Below are 22,813 nucleotides of genomic sequence, written 5' to 3' on the forward strand. Positions count from 1 at the left end.
CAGCCAGGGCCTCTCGCTGGGTCCGGAGCGCTGGGATAAGGGTGACTGCAAAGGACTGAAATTAAAGACAGGAGCAACCAAGTCTGCTTATTACTGGAGACACTCTGCGTACTTCATGATGCAGAACCATTCGTGTAGGCAAAACAAAAGTAAAAAATGTGCAACTATATGTGCAGTTTATATTAACAACATATTCACTCATATCAAGTACTAGTTGAGGCAAGTAGGTACACAAACAAAAATTCTATATTAAATGCACTCCCAGGCCACTCTCAGCATGTCACCAATCGCAGCTACAAAAACAATGCAAAATGTTCAAAATAGTACATCAAGTATCACTGAGTTACTGCTCAGAGTCACAGCAAAACAAAGGAACAATAACATGTATGCAAGAAATAAAAGTACTGTGCATCAGACTGAAAGACTGTATTCAATGGTTTCCATTTTTTCTCCAGTTTTCTCCATATAATCTAATTACATGATCACATACCAGATTCGTAAGAAATGGCCAAAGGAGAAGTACAATTTGTCACTCATATCCCCATAGTACCAGAGACAGAGTGGGAGCTGTTAGGTAGATGGAAAACAAAATTCAAAATACTGACAATATTGCAGTTTTGGAAAATTAAGTACAGTCATTATTCTCTTCACTCATGTATTATGGCTACCTGCATAGTGAATTGACATTGATTTAAGGATCTACATTGCCATCACTACGTAGGAAAAAATCACTTAAGTTTTTTTTAAAAAAATCTGTCCACAAAACAAGGATGCATTAATGGAGTAGATGACACTAGTGTCCTCCTGAAATTTGGTGGATTACTTTCAACTTCTAAATACAATCTTTCTTCTGACTCACTGGTAAATGAATAGACAATAATTCCTTTTCCTTTTGGAGAGTTAACTAAAACTTGGTGAACATGGAAACACATTCACAGTTTTTACCATCATCATCATCATCATCATCATCATCATCATCATCATCATACATCATACATGCACCCCACATAGTGGAAGTCACACTTCCAAAGTCAATATTAAATTGACTACACAGTAAAGTTTTGATTAAAAAAATGCAATTAACATTTTTAACTGCCACATGATTAACCATCTGCCAAGCAGCTTAATGGTTTGGTCGTTTTCTCTCTTCTTTTTCCCCCTGCCTCACTAACACATCAATCACTGTGCCTATATCTATGAATAACATACTTAAAAATACATGGTTGCCAGGAAATTTTTAATGTTGCTATCACTACCACCCATGTTGCACCAGTTGCATTGCGAAGATTATTATCTAAATATTATGCACCAATTTAAACAAGAGGTACAATAAAAAGGACAAGGTTTGATCAAAACAAAAGGTATTTTTCATGAAAATAGTGTCCCAGTTCACAAGTGATTTTTCAAAGGAAAAATTAAAAAAAGGAAATAATTCTTTCCAGGATGATATTTTTACTCTGCAGTGGAGTATTGGATGATACACAACTTCCTGTCAGGTTAAAAGTGTGTGGTGGACAAGGACTCAAATGTGGGACCCTTGCCTTTCACAGGCAAGTGCTCTACAGAGCTGTGTTCATCCTAATTAGGCATGAGAACTTCTATAATGTTTGGAAGGCAGGACATGAGGTACTGGTAGAAGTAATGATGCTAGGACAGGTTAAGAATGTGCTCGAGTTGCTCAATTGGGATAGCACCTGCTCATGAAAGGCAAAGGTCCCCGATACAGATCCTGATTTGGCGTACAGTTTTAATCTGCCATGAAGTTGCAAAATAATTTTTTTCAACAAAATAATTTTTTCAACAGAAAAAGTACTTGGAAATACAATTTTGATTACACATCTTTGAAAAGTTAAAATATTTGAAAGCATTTTCTTCTGACAATCATCTAATTCTCCATCAGGTAGTACGTCCAGAAATAGCAAACGTAATCTGGATTTCAAGTATGACAAATATGCTGAGTTTTGTTTTATTTTTTAGTCCTTTTGCATAGTCATTCAAACTGAGAAAAAATGCTTGTTTACAAATAACACAACAAACCCAACAACATTTCATGTATGCCATTTATTAGTATCAACACCCACTTCAAATAAGTCCTCTGTTATGCAACTTCCTAAGCTCCTCTAGTGCATAACTGTGTGGTCATTAACATCAAAACGAACACTTCTTCTTAAAAATGGAATGTTCAGACATCCTAAAGGCAACTTACCTGGAAGCTGAGTCGTGGCAGATGGAGCACTAATTGTCCTCTGCAACCGAAGTTGTTGTGGAAACTGGCCCTGTGCCTGGAAACCTGTCGTCGTTCCTGGAGAACTGGGTGGGGGAAATTGTTCGGCCTGATAGGGTGATTGCCGTGGACCAACCACAGCCCCTCCAGGACTAGCCAATGATCGCACTGGCGGCAATTGTTGGGGCTGCTGCTGTTGCGATGGTTGCTGTTGTTGTTGCTGCCGTTGAGGACCAAATGGCCGCCCTGCAGTTCCATAGTTGCCCTGCTGATGAGAATTTCAGAAATTTTCTTTGCTGCCATTCCCAGTCAACTTTTCTCCCAATGTACTATCAACTATAACAAACAGTATTATTGGGTACTAACATCAATTTAAATAAATGTCAAACAATTTACATTCTTGTATTGTGTATTGACATGTCTTCAATGATGATGTAATTAATGCAGGCTGGCATGAAGTCAGTTGCTTTGCAAACAGTTGGTTCAAATCCTAGTAGTGGAAGCAATTTTCATCACTAGAAATTAGTCAGCAAACAAATGGGAGCAGAGGCATAGGCTCAGTTTAAACACACCGAGCCTTGACTGTCGTGCTTTAAATGCTAAACATATTTGCAATGCCTCCTCATAAAGAGGCCATTCACTGTATGTGGACATTATGCTCAGTCCTCTCCACTTTACCATACAGTATTCCAAAAGTGAAGCCTAAAAGACAGCATTAGTTTCATCTTGTCCATTCTTTCCACATGCTACTCACACAAAACACAATCAACAGCATTATGCCTGACCACTTGATACTTCAGAGAAGCCACTGCAGTCTGACCTGAACTACAAGTACAGTAGTAAGTATAAGCCTTTTGATTGTATATAAAGGCAATATTCTACACCTGCATCTATAGACATACTGCACAATCCACTGTACGGTGCATGGTGAAGGGCTCTACCACTTCTAGTCATTTGCTTTTTTGTTTCACTCGCAAACAGAGCAAGTGGAAAACAACTGTCTAAATGCCTCTGTATAAGGTCTAAAGGTCTAATCTATCCAATCTTATCATCATGGTCCTTACGTGAAATGAACATTGGCAATAGTAGAATAGTTCTGCAGTCAGCGTCAAATGCCAGTTCTTTACATTTTCTCAATATCACTGCACGAAAAGAATGTCACCTTCCCTCCAGAGATTCCCATTTGAGATCCTGAAGCATCTCAGTAACACGTGCATGTTGTTTGAACCTACCCGTAACAAATCTCAAAGCCTGTCTCTGAATTGTTTTGATGTTTGCCTTTAATCCAACTTCGTACAGACCCCACACACTTGAGCAGCACTCAAGAATAAGTCACACTACCATCTTATAAGTTGTCTCCTTTACAAATGAACCACACATTCCCAAAATTCTCCCAATAAACCGAAGTCGGCCATTTGCCTTCCCTATCACAATCCTCACAAGGTTGTTCCATTTCATACTGCACTGCAAAGTTATGCCTAGATATTTAAACAACGTGACTGTACCCAGTAGGACACTACTGAACTACACTCCTGGAAATTGAAATAAGAACACCGTGAATTCATTGTCCCAGGAAGGGGAAACTTTATTGACACATTCCTGGGGTCAGATACATCACATGATCACACTGACAGAACCACAGGCACATAGACACAGGCAACAGAGCATGCACAATGTCGGCACTAGTACAGTGTATATCCACCTTTCGCAGCAATGCAGGCTGCTATTCTCCCATGGAGACGATCATAGAGATGCTGGATGTAGTCCAGTGGAACGGCTTGCCATGCCATTTCCACCTGGCGCCTCAGTTGGACCAGCGTTCGTGCTGGACGTGCAGACCGCGTGAGACGACGCTTCATCCAGTCCCAAACATGCTCAATGGGGGACAGACCCGGAGATCTTGCTGGCCAGGGTAGTTGACTTACACCTTCTAGAGCACGTTGGGTGGCACGGGATACATGCGGACGTGCATTGTCCTGTTGGAACAGCAAGTTCCCTTGCCGGTCTAGGAATGGTAGAACGATGGGTTCGATGACGGTTTGGATGTACCGTGCACTATTCAGTGTCCCCTCGACGATCACCAGTGGTGTACGGCCAGTGTAGGAGATCGCTCCCCACACCATGATGCCGGGTGTTGGCCCTGTGTGCCTCGGTCGTATACAGTCCTGATTGTGGCGCTCACCTGCATGGCGCCAAACACGCATACGACCATCATTGGCACCAAGGCAGAAGCGACTCTCATCGCTGAAGACGACACGTCTCCATTCGTCCCTCCATTCACGCCTGTCGCGACACCACTGGAGGCGGGCTGCACGATGTTGGGGCGTGAGCGGAAGACGGCCTAACGGTGTGCTGGACCGTAGCCCAGCTTCATGGAGACGATTGCGAATGGTCCTCGCCGATACCCCAGGAGCAACAGTGTCCCTAATTTGCTGGGAAGTGGCGGTGCGGTCCCCTACGGCACTGCGTAGGATCCTACGGTCTTGGCGTGCATCCGTGCGTCACTGCGGTCCGATCCCAGGTCGCCGGGCACGTGCACCTTCCGCCGACCACTGGCGACAACATCGATGTACTGTGGAGACCTCACGCCCCACGTGTTGAGCAATTCGGCGGTACGTCCACCCGGCCTCCCGCATGCCCACTATACGCCCTCGCTCAAAGTCCGTCAACTGCACATACGGTTCACGTCGCGGCATGCTACCAGTGTTAAAGACTGTGATGGAGCTCCGTATGCCACGGCAAACTGGCTGACACTGACGGCGGCGGTGCACAAATGCTGCGCAGCAAGCGCCATTCGACGGCCAACACCGCGGTTCCTGGTGTGTCCGCTGTGCCGTGCGTGTGATCATTGCTTGTACAGCCCTCTCGCAGTGTCCGGAGCAAGTATGGTGGGTCTGACACACCGGTGTCAATGTGTTCTTTTTTCCATTTCCAGGAGTGTATATCTGAACATTACAGGTTTGTTTTTGCTATTCAAGCACATTAACTTACATTTTCCTACGTTTAGAGCCAGCTGCCATTTATAGCACCAATGTAAATTTTTTTCTAATTCACCTTGTATCATCCTACAGCCACTCAACTTTGACACCTTACCATACACCACAGTATCAACAGCAAACAATTGCAGTCTGCTGCCAATCCTGTCCGCGAAATCACTTATGTATACAGGAAATAAGAGTGGTCCTGTCACACCTCTCCAGAGGCATTTGTGATGATACCTTCGTCTTTCATGAATAGCCGTTGTCGAGGACAATATACTGGGTTCTATTACTTAGGAATTCTTCAAGTCACTGGGAACCTGTTCCATATGCTCTAACGTTCTCATAAAATCTTTTCCAAGAAAGGATGTTGTAAGGGAATTGGATACTTGCATTTTGTTTTCATTCTAATAACATTACTGTTAAAGATTTTCAGTTTTACATCAGCAGTTATGCTTTGTAACAGCAGACATATATTACAGCAAATGACTACAACATATGGGTGAGTTTCTAGTGGAACACAGAAGAATACATGTTTTCAGTTTTTTTATAAAAAGAAGAAGAAATTTTCCATACTAACCATACAGTAAATACACACATCAAAAAAGTTTTGCATCGCCCCGGTTCCCAGAACTCCTGAAGATAGATGTTGACTGTGGATATTGTCTCACAGACACAGTCCCTTTGACTCTTCAGAGATGTCACCAAACCCACCCAAAGATGTAAACACCCATGCATGAGCAGTGCCTATTAGACAGAGGGGGTCCGACAGCCGATCAGTTCCAGTCATTCCACCAGGAAGGAGGTACATGGCTCGTGTTGTCTGTAGTTTAACCATGCCTAGACGGTCAATACTGCGGTTCGATCAAGTCCGCATTGTTACTTTGTGCCAGGAAGGGCTCTCAACAAGGGAAGTGTCCAAGCATGTCGGAGTGAACCAAAGCAATGTTGTTCAGACATGGAGGAGATACAGATAGAGACAGAAACTGTCGATTACATGCCTCGCTCAGGTCGCCAAAGGGCTACTACTGAATACCTACGAACTATGGCTCAGAGGAACCCTGACAGCAACGCCACCACGTTGAATAATGCTTTTTGTGCAGCCACAGGATGTCGTGTTACAACTCAAACTGTGTGCAATAGGCTGCATGATGCGCAACTTCACTCCCAACGTCCATAGCGAGGTCGATCTTTGCAACCATGACATCATGCAGTGTGGTACAAATGGACCCAAAAACATACCAAATGGACCATTCAGGATTGGCATCACGTTCTCTTCACCGATGAATGTCTCATATGCCTTCAACCAGACAATCATCAGAGATGTGTTTGGAGGCAATACGGTCAGGCTGAACGCCTTAGACACATTGTCCAGTGACTGCAGCAAGGTGGAGATTCCCTGCTGTTTAGAGATGGTATTACATGGGGCCAATATGCACCGCTGGTGGTCACGGAAGGTGCCGTAATGGCTGTTCAATACATGAATGCCATCTTCCAACCAATAGTGCAAGCATATAGGCAGCATATTGGTGACACATTCATCTTCATGGACGACAATTCGCGCCGCCATCGTGCACACCTTGTGAATGGCTTCCTTCCGGATAACGACATTGCTCGACTGGAGTGGCCAGCATGTTCTCCAGACATGAACCCTATTGAACATGCCTGGGATAGATTGAAAACAACTGTTTATGGACAACGTGACCTACTAACCACTCTGAGAGATCTACGCTGAATCGCCGTTGAGAAGTGGGATACTCTGGACCAAGAGTGCCTTGATGAACTTTTGTGGACAGTATGCCACGACGAATACAGGCATGCAGCAATGAAAGAGGACGAACTACTGGGTATTAGAGGTACCCGTGAGTACAGCAATCTGGACCCCCACCTCTGGAAGTCTCACTGTATGGTGGTACAACATGCAATGTGTGGTTTTCATGAGCAATAAAAATGGCGGAAATGATGTTTATGTTGATCTCTATTCCATTTTTTTGTACCGGTTTGGGAACTCTCGGAACCGAGGTGATTCAAAACTTTTTTTTATGTGTGTGTGTGTGTGTAAGGTTTGCATATTGTTGGTGTTATAATTATATAGGCTTTCAATATTTTCTTCCTCTCCTTTTTTTCAAATTTTTAATTGGTATTCATGTCATTCTTCGGAAGTGGCCACCAGCTCAAGAAACATCAACAAACACAACATACCAAATTGCTCATAGCTTTGAAGCTGAACTGATACCTAGAATTAACGCACAGACCTTAAAAATTATTGGATGTTTGATACAAATATACCACTATTGTTTCTTGTATACATAAGTGAACAAAGCATTAATATTAAACCCCACGACAGTGCAATGGAATCAAATCAATCACATTTGATTTAGCTTATGATGCTACGAATGTCTGTAGAATTTACTTTCCTAGCAAATAGTTCAATGTTTGAGTCCTTTCAGCTTTGTAATTCTGCTAACAAATTCACATTCTTTCAAGTGACAGTAAAATGCATTAATCTCTCATATATCTCTACAAACACAAAAAGAGTTTACTAACCGCTATGTGTTGGTTTTAATAGCAGAAACATTGTACAGCCAACAGTAACTCTGGCAATTTCATTTGGGAGTTAACTCTCTCCACAAAGTACTCATAATTGCAGTAAATAATTTGACATTTGGAAATTCTGACTATTAGATTTCCAATAATATTTTTACTGGTACATACCCTGCTTTTTAAACATTACATTTCTTATAGACGCAGTTACTAAAGAAATACTTCACAGAAAATTGCTGTAATCATAGAAGAGAGAGAGAGAGAGAGAGAGAGAGAGAGAGAGAGAGAGAGAGAGTGTGTGTGTGTGTGTGTGTGTGTGTGTGTGTGTGTGTGTGTGTGTGTGTGTGCACATGCTCTAGACTGAGAAGGATTTGTTTCAAAAGCAGCAAGTATTTTTTTTTTTTTTTTTTTTTTTTTTTTTTTTTTTTTTTTTTCTATTTTGTATTTGCCTGTTGACAAGTTGATGCTACTGCTTTTTGGTGAGTGGATCTCTTTAATCCTGAAATATTTATAATCTTTGGCTCACAGAACTAAATGTATTTTATTACCAGTGCACCACAACAAAATTGCTCAGATTTTGCTGTCTTTCAAACCATGTGAGAGAAAAAAGTCCTTAGAAGCAACATCTTTCTCCACACAAATTCAGTGCTTGCAATAATAAGTTACTTTGACTTTCTAGCAATTACCCAGTGAAACAAAGACTGTAGTTTTTAACACTCACAGAAAGTTGGGCATTAAGCACAGGGTTCTGCTGCTGCTGTTGCTGCTGTTGTTGTTGTTGCTGTTGCTGCTGCTGCTGTTGTTGTTGTTGTTGTTGCTGTTGCTGCTGCTGCTGTTGCTGCTGCTGCTGCTGCTGCAGGCTTAACCTTGATGCTGCCTGTGACCAGCTGCTGACGGTCTGCTGACCCTGTGGAGACTGGGCAAGAGTACCTTGTGTGAGGACTGGATATCCTGGCTGGCCCTGCAGGCAAAACACAAATAGCACTGAGCATTACAAATATCAGCACAATAAAACATTCAATACAAATCACCTGGTAGCAGACAACTGAAGCAATACTCAAGGTTTGCATCTATTGTTCAGTAGCCAGTGCGGCTGATTGGCATATGGGTCACCTGATTCAATTCCCAGTACTACCAGGGATATTTCCTTGGGGTAGGACTGGTGCAGGATGCAGCCAGCCAAGAGGCCAACTGAGAAGCTATTTGACCAATTACTAGTGGTTTCAAGTTAAGAAACCTGACAATGACGAAAAGCAGTGTGTTGACCACATGCCCCTCCATGCAGCATCCATTGATAACACTGTGGTCCAATAGACACAATTGGCCCGTATAGAACCAGAACTTTCTACTCAAGGTGATCAAAATGAAACTGTGGTATAAACTGCCTATCACAGCATTTATGAACATTTTTTCTGCTTCCCTCTAATGTATAAAAGTTAGACAGGTTGGTACCAAATCCATTCACAAGAAATATTCTAAGTAAGTTTGTGCATTTTGCAATAGAACTATTGCGTCAAAGAAAAAGCTTATCTTCCAGATAAAAAGCTTAAGATATAATGAGTAGCACTGTTGGCTCGGGTCAGTTGTGGTGATGTGGGAAGGAGGAAATGCAGCGAGGCAGAAAGACTGAACCTATGTAAAACATGTTTGTGTGTACAATGTAAGTGGCTGAGCTCAAATACACTGTCTATGTCAATTTATTCATGGACCGTCTTGACGATTTACTTCAAATCATCCGACAAAAGTAAACCGTTGACTGACCTACTGCCTTAGGGGTGCTTAGGGTGTCACAGAAGTTACTTTGTCTCATAATGTGGGAGCATGTCCCAGTTTTGTTGTCAGAGGACTGCACTTATCAAATATCTCACTCCAGTGATGGCCTAAAGAACTATGAGTCCTTTGGAATCAATGCATGGATGTTTACAAAAATAGGGATTTGTGCACAGCAATATCATGAAGTTGAGAATCTTTAACATTTTATGTGGAGAACCAGGATCAGAATAGAAGATAAAGAAAAAAAATTGTTCTTTCACATTCAGGTATGTGTGGGTTTCAGTTATCAGTAAAGTTTATTCTCATACTTTGTACTGTGAGTTGGTTCAAGGCTTAAAGTTCATTTCTATCCTCTGATTATTAATTCAAGAATGTTTTCTCTGTTCACCGAATGGTATAGACCTCCAGTCACCATCTAGTACTCAGTAGTGTCTGCAGTTCCAAGGAAAGTGATCAGAATTAAATGAACAGTCACAACCAGTAGTGCTCCTCCCATGTTATTTTATTTGGTGACTGCATGATTCCAGGCATCAAAAGTGAAACAGCACAGAGGAAACTGGCTGCAGCAACAATCTACTTCATAAACATAAGCTGAGAGGACATTTACACGTAATTTTCCAGAGTTCAATACAAATTGCTAGCTCAAAATTTGTTCAGACAAGGGAAAAAGAGTGCTAAAAATACCAGGAAGGAGGGTAGATGTGCTGCAAGAACTGTGATGTTGGACTCTGCATCCCACAGAACTTGCATTTATTTTTAACTTCCTCATACCCTTTTTGTTAATACAGATTGGATATTAAGAATGCCTCCCAACAGAGAGAGAGCCAATTCTTTTTTTGTGTGCTAATTATATCCTCTATTTGAATTTGTGTAGTATGATAAACTAACATTTATGTAACAATTAAAATAATAATTATTAATAGTGTTTCATGCAGTAACCATGTTCCTATCACATATTTCTTTTGCAATGCCATTTAAAAATAACCAACAGTTATGACAGTTCACAGCCAAATACCACAAGGCAAAATCGAAGTGTTAAAAGTCTTTTCACCTTTCAACACAATGTTTACATTTTAATTCAAGGTAGTATTAATTACTGAAATTATTTCTCATTCTGCATCTAATAGTGTTAGAATAGGCACAAACAGTGCCACTAACATACCTGGGAAATTCTAGGAGAGAGCTGAGACTGCTGAAATGAAGGCAGGCCAGTTGGTGGGTGAGGGGAAAGCCGTGACTGTGCAGCTTGTTGTCCACTACTGAAGCTGTTCATGCCCGTACTGCAATAAATGAAATAACTATACGTATTTGATTCCCATTTATAATACTAAACATAAATAATGAAAAATCATAATTAAATGAGGCAGAAGTAAAGTATTAAATAATAATACTTCAACAAATACAATTTTTTCTCATTTTACAGATGCATAAAGTGAGATACACTTTCACCTTCCAATGTGTTTAGTAGACATTTTGTCGATCTTTATTTTGTAGTATTTTCATTATGGTATCATAAAACACTACTATTAATTTATGGCACTACATTCATTTCATTTCTTTTTTCAATGAATACAACATTCAAATTAGTACCACATAAAAAAAGAAAGAAAGAAAGAAAGAAACGAAAAACTAATAATCACTCTCTCCACCGTTCACTATTTCCTATGAGCATAAACAATTTTAATAAGGAGTAACTTAGTGTAAACTGAAGTTGAGAATCACTTTATCTTCAGTAAATAAAGGAGCAATCCTGACTTTATTACTGACTGTCTCTCATGAAAACCTGCTTGTGGGCAACACTACAAAATATTTTCTTTCCTTTTCAAGACTGCACACAACTTACAACATTTTCACTCTGTTATGACAACTGCATCTTGTACAAGGACTTCAAACATGGATTCCAAAGTTAACAACTTCATTCATATGCCTCAATACTTCCTCATGGTTGATTTAACTTTATTTCTTCACTTGTTAACAAACTGATTCCTTACTGATGTCATCCATCTCAGTGATTCATACAGCTCCCTTCAATGCAATGAGGTGGCACAATGAATGAAACACTTGGCTTGCATTTGGGAGGAATGTTGTTCAAAATCCCCATCTAAGCACCTAGATCTATGTTTTCTGTGACTTTCATCAACTGAGTAAGATGACTTACAGGGTGCTTCCTTTGAAAAGAAAAAGATCTTATCCTTGTGTGACATCTCCAATGACCTCATCCTTAACAGGTCTTTACACTTCTTAATTATTCCTTATAAGTCCAACAAATAAACTTCCAACTGCATTAATATTTGTTTCTATTGCACACCTCTTGGACTTTGCAGAGTATGTATAAGCAATGAAATAATTTGACAAGACACTTATGAAAAGCACTGCTCTTCTCACTGTAGGCATCTTCTCACAACCAAAACACTCACTATAGATTGATTTTATATCACTGGTTTCCAATCCTTCTCCACATATTCTGTTTCCTCATTTCTCTCTCATATTGTACATCAGACACAACCACATGAAGAGAACTGCACACCATTTCTATCATGACCTTGCTCTGAATGTCACTACAGGTTTCTTCCAACACTTGCTAGCTAGTCTGGTATTCCAATCAATTTTTGTCTTCATGTGAGAGCCAAACAGACCATGCTTAAAACACGTCTCCTGCTTATTGTGACATACAGCTTAGAGCGCTGTGTAATCAATGAGTTAGAGTTGGGAAAGCTAAAAGCATGCAAAATAAAGTTTCTGAACTCAGCCTCACAGGAAACTAGAAGGCATATAATTAGAAACAAATACATGAGAAGAGAGATGCAAGTGGATCTGTCAGTGGCTGAGACACTCAGTACTGCATAGCTCAAATGGTTTGGACATGTAAAGATGATGATGGACAACTGCCTGTCAAAACCATACTTGGGACAGAAATGTCCATGGGAAAAGAATAAGAGGATGGCTCAGAAAAAGATGGCTGGATCAGATTAAGGATGATTTGAAGAGTTGAGGAGGAACCTGGAAAACAATACTAAAACCAGAAGATTATCAACTAACAAAATGGAAGCAAATTATTCTAATCACCCTACTTAGCTTGCTGTTGTGGTGTAAAGATCATGATGTGGTGGTGGTGACAATGATGATGATGATGATGATGATGATGATGCTGTACATACACTTTTTATGAATTTCACAGATATTTATTGTAATGAATCATATCAATGACACAAAAAGCTAAACAAGATTTACCTGACAGGGGAGAAAACCTGCTGTTGTCCAAGTGGTGAAGCCAGTTGTGAGTGTGGTGAATATGGCTGTTGATTGAGTCGTTGTCCAGGGGAGATCTGAGAGGCTGCATTGTTCAGAACCTGGCCTCCAAAGTTTGGAGAGAGCTGCGAATCAGGAACACTGGCAGACCTCTGTGAAACAAAATTTCAGATTAGTAAAATTGTTGTATTTTGTTAATATATCATTAGAGCTTCCATTTCTCAAACTCTGTAATGACTAGACTTGTTTTTGGAGAGGATCCACATTGAGCAAAACAATTTTTACTTTTATTTCCCAGACGTGCTTCGCTGAAGTTTCAGCATCATCAGTGGGTTTTTTGTTATCTTTCTATAAAACCGGAAATATGTTTTTTACTGCTCGTACACGTAAAACTGAGTTTTTAAGACAATATGTACATATCTGAAAAACAGACAAAGTTTCTTATATATACATTGTTACCATATGCTGTGGATTTCCAGGATTTTATGTTATTTAATGCAGTTGTTTTGTTTCACATTTTGTCATCTGCAACCATATAAAACTTAAAGTAGAAGAGTTATTTACTTCAAAATTTTACGACTGGGCATGTTGTGGTTATGCCTACCATCAACTAGTACTTTGTGGAAGAGCGTGTGTGTGTGTGTGTGTGTGTGTGTGTGTGTGTGTGATTTTGGAAAGTGGTGTTTGGGGTGTTTATGGCTGGTGTTGTCTGACAGTTCTTTGATGACAGAGAACAGAGTTCATTTCTTACCTGTTTCCCTTCAGTTATAGCTTTTTGTAATTGATAGTTTTCTTAAATTATTAGTTTTTGTGGGGGGCTATTGCTTCATTTGAGAATATTCAAGTCAGTGTTCATATTTGTTGGACTGTGGTTCATGTCCATAAGGTGTTCAGTGTATGTAGAATGATAGCTGTTCCTATATTTACATGGTTACAAGATGAGGTTTTGTCCCAAATTAGTCATACAAAAAAATCACATTTATCATATTCACCAATTGAACTATTGTTGCCGAAATTAACACTTTTATGTTGTTTGATAGATTACAAATGGGTGATCCTACATTGACAGATGATGCTTTGGCTAATTAGGTCAAGTGCAGATTTATTTTGAAAAATTTGAAAGAGCAGGGCAGGCCAAACAATACTCGCTTTCGAATAGGCTCAAGATTTCATGATACACTGAAGCACTCGATTCAGTATTGATGCTGCTCAAACAATCACATGACGTTTGACTCGTGCAGAGCTAGCACAAGCTATACACGAGAAACTATGAACTAGCCACTGCGACTATCTATTGCTCCAATTAAAATTTGACAGTTTGTTGAAACACAGTAGGAAATAGCACTAAATTCTATCACCTTACAAACTCTTGTATTTGAACAGGTTTGCAATTAAATTTCTCATACAAACACTAACGCTGCTTCTTAATTAAAGGTAACATTCAAAAGCGATTATGTTATCTTTAAAAAAAAGAAAACATTACTTGATTCTGAACCCAGATCAATATTTTATTCGATTATGAGAGATTGTAATGATTTACTAAGTGGGTTGGAAATAATAAATTTGTTTACTGTTCACATATTAGAATAACAGTTAAAAACATTACCAGCTTTTAATCAGCTTTAGTATAGGATGCTGACGTTCAGATGAAACAAGAAGAAAAAATTAATCCAGAATGAAATGTCTAACAATCAAAGTGTACTAAACTGGATAATTGTTGCACAAATAAATTAAAGTTCAAGACTCATCGTGGAGATAGTATCAATGCACATCAATAGATGGTGAGAACTGCACTGAATCATGAATGCGATCTTTTATTTATATATTAGTTGCCATTATTATATATATGACCTGACTCTAGAATATATTGCAGTCCGTATTTCCCTGTTGCTCAAGCACAGAAATACGGAAGGGCTGGAGGGGGAGCAGTGATAACAGCTTCTTTGATGACTAGGTAAGTGCAGGAGTGGGAGTAGTGAACAGGCAGCAAATTACGGCATGTTGTCAACCGTGGGACTCTATAGCGTGTTCTTTGACTTTTCCGGAACATCTAACACATTTAAACTGCAGTCTGCTGGAGTCCTTTTGTAGCTGGAATTGTACTGATTTTAAAACTGGACAGATACTCATCAATAGTATTAACTTCTGCACGAGACAGTAACAGTCTAGATAGTGGAGAATGTTGTTTTGTGCTGCAGTGTTGTCAATGCTCACCATAACATATGATGGGAACAAAAGAGGATGTATCAAACATTGATTCTACACAACTAACGAGATCCTTGTAACATTGCCATGTCAGTATAGAAGCGAAATTCAATATGTATTTAGATAAAAACATCTGTGTTCTCTGATCCTAAGGTAATCACATCCTCAGAATTGCAACACATTTGGAATAAACAGTCAAATATTTGTGACAAAGAAGATATAAATTTCAAAACTGTGCTATTAGGATGATGATGATGATTAAAAATAGTGACACCATGGATGATACACTTAGTGAAAAAAGTAGAAAAGAAAAAGTGCTGCAAGTTAATGTAAATCATTTCTTTTCCTTTATTTTTCCTTGTATTATCAAAACACAGACAATCAATAAATGGCATAAATTCAGACAAGGCATACTGTTAACTTTTTCTGCTTTCTGTCCTATATAAATTGATTAGCAGTTGAGCAACGTTGGTATATACCAGATGTGTTGTCAGAAAGTTTCAGATGTGTTGTGTTTGTCTGTGCTCTGTTCAGTTTGTCTATGCTTGTGTTGGTTGCCCTTGGCTTTCTCTGCTTTGAATTGTATGTCCTGTAGGCTATTTTTAGCTATTGTTTTATGAATATGTTGTCGGTTCTATGGGCTAATTTGTTGTTGTAGATTAGAATGTACCATCTGCATGTTATTATGGGTGTTCCTTGTTCGTGTGTGTGTGTGTGTGTGTGTGTGTGTGTGTGTGTGTGTGTGTGTGTGGACACAATTTTACACAAAAGAAGATCAAAAGCTCTCATAAGTTGCATGTGGCTGGTGAGGAGGAACACTGAAGGAAATGGCCATTAGTCTGCTCAACACCACACTGGCAAAGAACTGAGTCCACAGAGAATCCCCAGGTCCGCAGCTTGGTCTTGCATCTCATTGCAGTTGATCGTTATCTATTGAGAGACTTTTATGAGTAAAACTGGTTGTCAAGTGAGAAATAGTTTTGCTCTGTGATTAGTTTTGGAATGCTAGCTATTTCTTTTATGTGGGGTTTGGAAATGACATTCTGTTGTTCTAATTGTGGTTTGATGATGTTGATGATAAGTGGTGGGGATATTCGTGAACGTAGATGTGATATCAAATGATGTGAGTTTAGCTGTTATGAGTATGCTGATGTCTTTGATTTTTTGTATCAGCTCTTCAGTGTTGTGTATGCTTCTGTTGTTTGTGTACGCATAATGTTTATGTAACTATGAGTGTATTTCTCTGGCTAAGTGATATGTGGGTGCACTTCTGAAATTTACCGCTGGATACATCAGAATGTCTTCCTTGTGGAGCTTCAAAGCACTGTTCAGTGTAGATGATCGGGGTTCCTTTGTTTTAGCCATTTCATTTTCTGTTTTGTGAAATTGTGAGAGATATTTTTTAGAATTATCTATGTACTTTTCTGGTATCTTTGTGCTGGGTCTCCAGTTAACTTCGCTATGCCACTGTCTTCTATAAATTTTAAGGTTTTTGTATTTCTCTTGTTTTAGCACTATCATGGTGTTGCCCTTGGCTGATCACATGAAAGAGCCCTGTTGTTTTTAAGTTTGTTCATTATTTTCCTGGTTTACATGGTTTAAACTTCCACCACACAAGTTATACACATGGAAATCGCCCTTGGACAAACCAGGACAAATTGTGAGGAACCAGATTGATTTCATACTAGTGAACAAGAGATACAGAAATAGTTGTATAGATGTCAGAACGTATCTGGGAGCAGACATACAATCAGACTATATCCCACTCATAGGAAAATTCAAAACCAAAATGAAGCATGTTGTCTCCAATATCCCATGAAAATATGACCTGAGAAAGTTGAAAGATGCTACCTTGCAGCAGACAGTCTAGACAGCCCTAAACAACAAATGGAGAGACAATGAGGATGACACCAATGAAAAACTCACACACTTACAAGAAGCGGTACAAGGAGCCAAAGAAGAGTAATTGAGACCGGACCTTAGAAAGAAGAAAACTTGGATGACAAGTGAAATTCTGGACCTCGTAGAAGACCAGAGGAAGAAAAACGGTAATGTGGTGTAATACAAAGCAATACAGAATACAATCGGAAAGAAAATCAGGGAACCCAAAGAGAAGGACAATCTGAATTATGTTCAGAAATTGAGTTTTATCAGATTAGGTATCATGACTTTAACATGCATCAGAAGGTCAGAGACGCAAAGGAAAATATTGCAAATCAAACAGTGGGAAGCTAGTAGATGACAGTGGCAACCTCATAATTAATAAGGAAGAAAAAAAGAGCGTGGGAGAAATATCTAGAACAGTTATTCAATGATGACCAGAGGAGGCAAGAACCAGAGGTATTAGACACAGAGGGACCAGATATCCTAGTAAGTGAAGTGTAAGTGGCCATACATCAAATGAAGGAAGGGAAAGCAGCTGGGCCAAATGGCATATAAGCAGAATTCCTCAAACTACTCAATAAAGAAAAAGTAAAAATGATCACAGAAATATTCAACCACATTTACTCATCGAGCAAAATCCCTCCAAAATGGTTTACATCAAAGTTCAGAGCCCTACCTAAGAAATCGAATGCCGAAGTATGTGGGGAATACCATTAATGAGCCAACTGCTAAAACTGTTTCTTAAAGTGATCCACAAGCAGGATATACAGTTCACATTTCTACATGCAGTTAGCACAAGAGAAGCAGTATTTAGTATACAAGTAACGTTCCAAAGATGTAGGGACATCAATACTGATTTTTTGCTTGCCTCATTGATTATCAGAAGGCATTTGATCGTGTGGAGCATGAACAAATGATAGAAGTATTAAGGAAACAGGAATTGATGGGAAAGATCTAAGAATAATAGCCAATTTATACTAGAACCAATCTGCAGTCATGAGAATAGATCAAGACCAATAACAACGAGAATACGACATGGCATCAGGCAGGGCTGTATAATATCACCGATACTCCTTAACCTGTATTCAGAATGCATATTCAAAGAAGTCTTACTTGACATGGAAGAAGGAATCTCAGTGAATGGTGTCACACTCAACAAATTTCGTTATGCACATGACACCGTAGTGTTTGCGGATACAATGGAAAGGCTGCAGAAGCTGATAAACAAAATTTCTGAGACAAGCAAGAAATATGGCATGGACATCAACACAAACAAAGCAAAATTTATGATCATCAGGAGGAATAACATTAGAGGTGTGAATCTGTAAACCAATGGCACAAGCATAGAGCGAGTTTCACAGTACCCATATCTGGGCACCATCATTAACAAAGCATGGGATAACTCGCAGGAGATAAAGTGTCGCATCAGAAAGGCGAGGAGTGTTTTCAACTCAATGAGCTCAGCCTTCAAAAGTCACGATCTTACCATGAATACAAAAATGCGGCTCCTCAGATCCTATGTGTTCTCTGTTATCTTGTGTGGTGTGGAAACAAGGACCCTCACAAAGGCAACCACTGCAAGACTCCAAGCCTTTGAACTCTGGCTATACAGAAGAACGTTGAGAATATCAAGGACTCAAAAAGTGACAAACATTGAGATTCTACGTCGAGTTAACAAAAGCCCAGAACTGATCAACATCATAAAGCATCACAAACTACAATACCTTGGTCACGTCATGAGGAATCAAAATAGATATGAGCTGCTTCAACATATCCTGCAAGGAAAAATCAAGGGAAAGAGACCTATGGGACGAAGAAGAATGTCCTGGCTCAACAACCTTAGATCTTGGTTTAATATTAGCTCTGAAGAACTGTTTCACACTCCAACTGATAAAGACAGGATAGCCATGATGATTGCCTAAGTCTGAAGCAGACAGGCATGCTAAGAAGAAGAAGAAGAAGAAGAAGAAGAAGAAAATTATTTTCCTGGAAGTTTTTTCCTCTTCAGTTTTTGTTCCTGTCAATTTAATTCTTTCTGTTTTACTTTACTATGTGCCTTATTTCTTCTGCAAACTAATTCTCTTGTCAGACATGCAATGAAGTTTATTTATTGTTTCATTCTTGTTGTTTTATTATTCACTCACTTTCTGTGATAAGATTACAGTGGAACTTTGATTTTATGTTCTCCAATTTTACTCTCTTGTGATTCTACACCATAAATTCATAGCCCCTGGGAAAAACTTATAAGATCAATGCTAAAAATTCACTGATTTTACATTTCTTCCTAGTAAGGTTTACCGAAATTCTAAGTTCTTACTCGATATCTCGCTTGACTTCATCCTGTTTTCTTCCTACTGACATTTGATGTGCTGTTTTCTTCCTACTGACATTTGATGTGACTGAACGAGTTATAAGTGGCACAAAAGACAGATGGTTCACACCACACATGGTGGCAAAGTTAAGGGAATATTGTCGGCCGTTGTGGAGAGGGGAGACGTGACAAAGAAAATGCAGACGTAAGCCACGATTAGTGTTGCCAACATTACTTGCAACATTTAGCTTACCTGCACAACTATGATATTACTACTAGTAGTTTGCAGCAGTAATGGAGAAACAAGTCAACAGACACGAAGTGATCCGGACCGAGCCAATAGGTGATGAAGGGGCCCAGCCACCACATTTTCTTGTGCCGCATGCAACTCAGTCTCATATTTTCATGTATTTCTGGTGTACTGTGTTCAAAAAAAAATTTTTTTTTTCTTTTTCTTTTTGTCATCAGTCTTCTGACTGCTTTGATGTGGTCCACCATGAATTCATCTCCTGTGCCAACTTCTCCATCTCAGAGTAGCACTTGCAGCCTATGTTCTCCATTACTTGCTAGATGTAATCCAATCTCTGTATTCCTCTACAGTTTTTTTCCCTCTAGTACCATGAAAATTATTCCCTGATGTCTTAGCAGATGTCCTATCATCCTGTCCCTTCTCCTTGTCAGTGTTTCCCACATATTCCTTTCCTCTCTGATTCTGTGCAGAAGCTTCTCATTCCTTACCTTATCAATCCACCTAATTTTCAACATTCGTCTGTAGCACCACAACTCAAATGGTTCGATTCTCTTCTGTTCCGGTATTCCCCACAGTCCATGTTTCACTACCATACAATGCTGTGCTCTAAATGCACAATCTCAGAAATTTATTCCTCAAATTAAGGCCTATGTTAGATACTAGTAGACTTCTCTTGGCAAGGAATGCCCTTTTTGGCAATGCTAGTCTGCTTTTGATGTCCTCCTTGCTCTGCCCGTCATTGGTTATTTTACTGCCCAGGTACTAGAATTCCTTAACGTCATCTACTTCGTCACCATCTCATTTCTGTTGCTTCTCATTACTTCTGTCTTTCTTTGATTTACTCTCAATCCATATTCTGTACTCATTAGACTGTTCATTCCATTCAGCAGATCATGTAATTCTCCTTCACTTTCACTAAGGATAGCAATGTCATCAGTGAATCTTATCGTTGATATCCTTTCACCTTGAATTTTAATTCCAGTCCTGAACCTTTCTTTTATTTCCATTGTTGCTTCTTTTATGTCAGAACAGCCTCTCTAGTGCCTTTACCTTTTCTAAAACCAAACTGATCGTTGTCTAACACATTCTCAATTTTCTTTTCCATTCGTCTGTATATTATTCTTGTCAGCACCTTGGATGCATCAGCTGTTAAGCTGATTGTGCGATAATTCTCATACTTGTCAGCTCTTGCAGTCTTCAGAATTGTGTGGATGATATTTTTCAGAAAGTCTGATGGTATGTCACTAGACTCATATGTTCTACCCACCAACATGAATAGTTGACTTTTTTTTTCTTTTTGTCCCAATGATTTTAGAAATTCTGATAGAATGTTACCTAAACCATCTGCCTCATTTGATCTTAAGTCGTTCAAAGCTCTCTTAAATTCTTATTCTAACACTGGATCCCATCTCTTATAAATCCACTCCTGTTTCTTCTTCTATCACATCAGGCAAATCTTCCTCCTCGTAGAGGCCTTCAATGTACCCTTTCCACCTATCCGCTCTCTCCTCTGCATTGGACAGTTGCACTCTTAATGTTACCACCCTTCCTTTTAATTTCACCAGAGGCCATTTTGAAATTCCTATATGCTGAATCAGTCCTTCCAACAATCATTTCCTTTTCAATTTCTTCACATTTTTCATGCAGCCATTTCATCTTAGCTTCCCTGCACTTCTTATTTATTTCATTTTTCAGCAACTTGTATTTCTGTATGCCTCAATTTCCCTGAACACCTTTGTACTTTCTTCTTTCATCAATCAACTGAAGTATTTCTTCTGTTACCCAGTTTCTTTGTAACCATGTGTTTCTTTCCAACTTCAGTGATTGCCCTTTTTAGAGATATCCATTACTCTTCAGCTGTACTGCCTACTGGGCTATTTCTCATTGCTGTATATATAGCCTTAGAGAACTTCAAGCGCGTCTCATCATTCCTTAGTACCTCCCAGTCCCACTTCTTTGCATATTGATTCAACCTGGCTTATCTCTTAAACTTCAACCTACTCTTCATCACTACTAAATTGTGATCTGAGTCTATAATTGCTCCTGGGTAAGCCTTACAACCCAGTATCTGATTTCGAAATATTTTCTGACCATGATGTGATCTAACTGAAACTTTCCCATATCTCCCAGCCTTCTCCAAGCGCACCTCCCCCCTCTTGTGATTCTTGAACAAAAATTTGCTATTACTAGCTGAAATTTATTATAGAACTCAGTTAATCTTTCTCCTCTTTCATTCCTTGTCCCAAGCCCATATTCTCCTGTAACCTCCTCTTCTACTCCTTCCCTGACAACTGCATGCCATTCCACCATGACTATTAGATTTTCATCTCGTCCTCATATACTTTCTCAATCTTCAGCTTCAGCTTGTGACATCGGCATGCATACCTGTACTATTGTCATCAGTGTTCGTTTGCTGTTGATTCTGATCAGAACAACCCTACCACTGAACTGTTCACAGTAACTCACTCTCTATCCTACCTTCCTATTCATAATGGATCCTACTCCCATTATACCATTTTCTGCTGCTGTTGATATTACCCTATACTCATCTGACCATAAATCCTTGTCTTATTTCCATTTCACTTCACTGACCCCTACTATATCTAGAATGAGCCTTTGCAGTTCCGTTTTCAGATTTTATGACTTACCTGCCATGTTCAAGCTCCTGACATTCCATGCCGCAACTCATAGAATGTTATCCTTTCGTTGATTACTAAATCTTTTTCTCATGGTCACCTCCCCCTTGGCAGTCCCCTCCTAGAGATACAAATGGGAAACTACTACGGAATCTTTTGCCAATGGAGAGATCATCATGACACTTTTTCAATTACAGGCCACATGTCCTGTGGATACACATTACGTGTCTTTAATGCAATTGTTTCCATTGCCTCCTGCATCCTCATGCCATTGATCATTGCCGACTCTTCTGCCTTTAGGGGCAGTTTCCCAAACCAAGGAGAAGAGAGTGCACTGAACCTCTGTCTGCTCCTCCACTCTCTTTGACAAGGCCTTTGGCAGAATGAGGGTAACTTCTTAAGCTGGAAGTCTTCGGCCACCAATGCTGATTATTAATAAAAATTTAAGCAGTGGCAGGTTTCAAACCCAGGACAGATGACTTTTGATTGCTAATCAAAGACGCTACCTCTAGACCACGGGTCCATCATGGCAAAAACGTCATTTGTCAACCTTTTAAATTCAAACACTGAGTCTCAAAGAATATACTCAGATATAATGGGGGAAATGTGACCCATATCTGGTTAGTGAACTGTTATTGGCTGGCGACTGATTAAGTCAACCAGCAGCCAGCACAGCCACTACACTATACTAACACACACAAAATGAGCTCACATACTGGATGCGCAGAGGGGGGAGTGGTCCTTCAATGACGGGACTTC

At 39.6% G+C, this 22,813-nt stretch overlaps 1 protein-coding gene across 11 annotated transcripts in view; it reads right to left on the reverse strand.

Annotated features, from left to right (window-relative positions):
• The window catches only part of LOC126481335 (nuclear receptor coactivator 3-like), a 309,936-nt gene that overhangs the window by 21,320 nt on the left and 265,803 nt on the right, over positions 1-22,813 (reverse strand). For 5 of the 11 annotated variants that reach the window (XM_050105013.1, XM_050105020.1, XM_050105012.1 and 2 more), the window contains exons 15-18: positions 12,751-12,920; positions 10,682-10,799; positions 8,468-8,707; positions 2,207-2,492 (exon numbers count right to left, since the gene is read on the reverse strand). In XM_050105013.1, the coding sequence (XP_049960970.1) occupies positions 2,207-2,492; positions 8,468-8,707; positions 10,682-10,799; positions 12,751-12,920 (814 nt within the window). The remainder of the gene's footprint in view (positions 1-2,206; positions 2,493-8,467; positions 8,708-10,681; positions 10,800-12,750; positions 12,921-22,813) is intronic. The other 6 variants (XM_050105018.1, XM_050105016.1, XM_050105015.1 and 3 more) reach the window with 6 other exon arrangements.

Source organism: Schistocerca serialis, chromosome 5, assembly GCF_023864345.2.
Source record: "Schistocerca serialis cubense isolate TAMUIC-IGC-003099 chromosome 5, iqSchSeri2.2, whole genome shotgun sequence".
NCBI lineage: Eukaryota > Metazoa > Arthropoda > Insecta > Orthoptera > Acrididae > Schistocerca > Schistocerca serialis.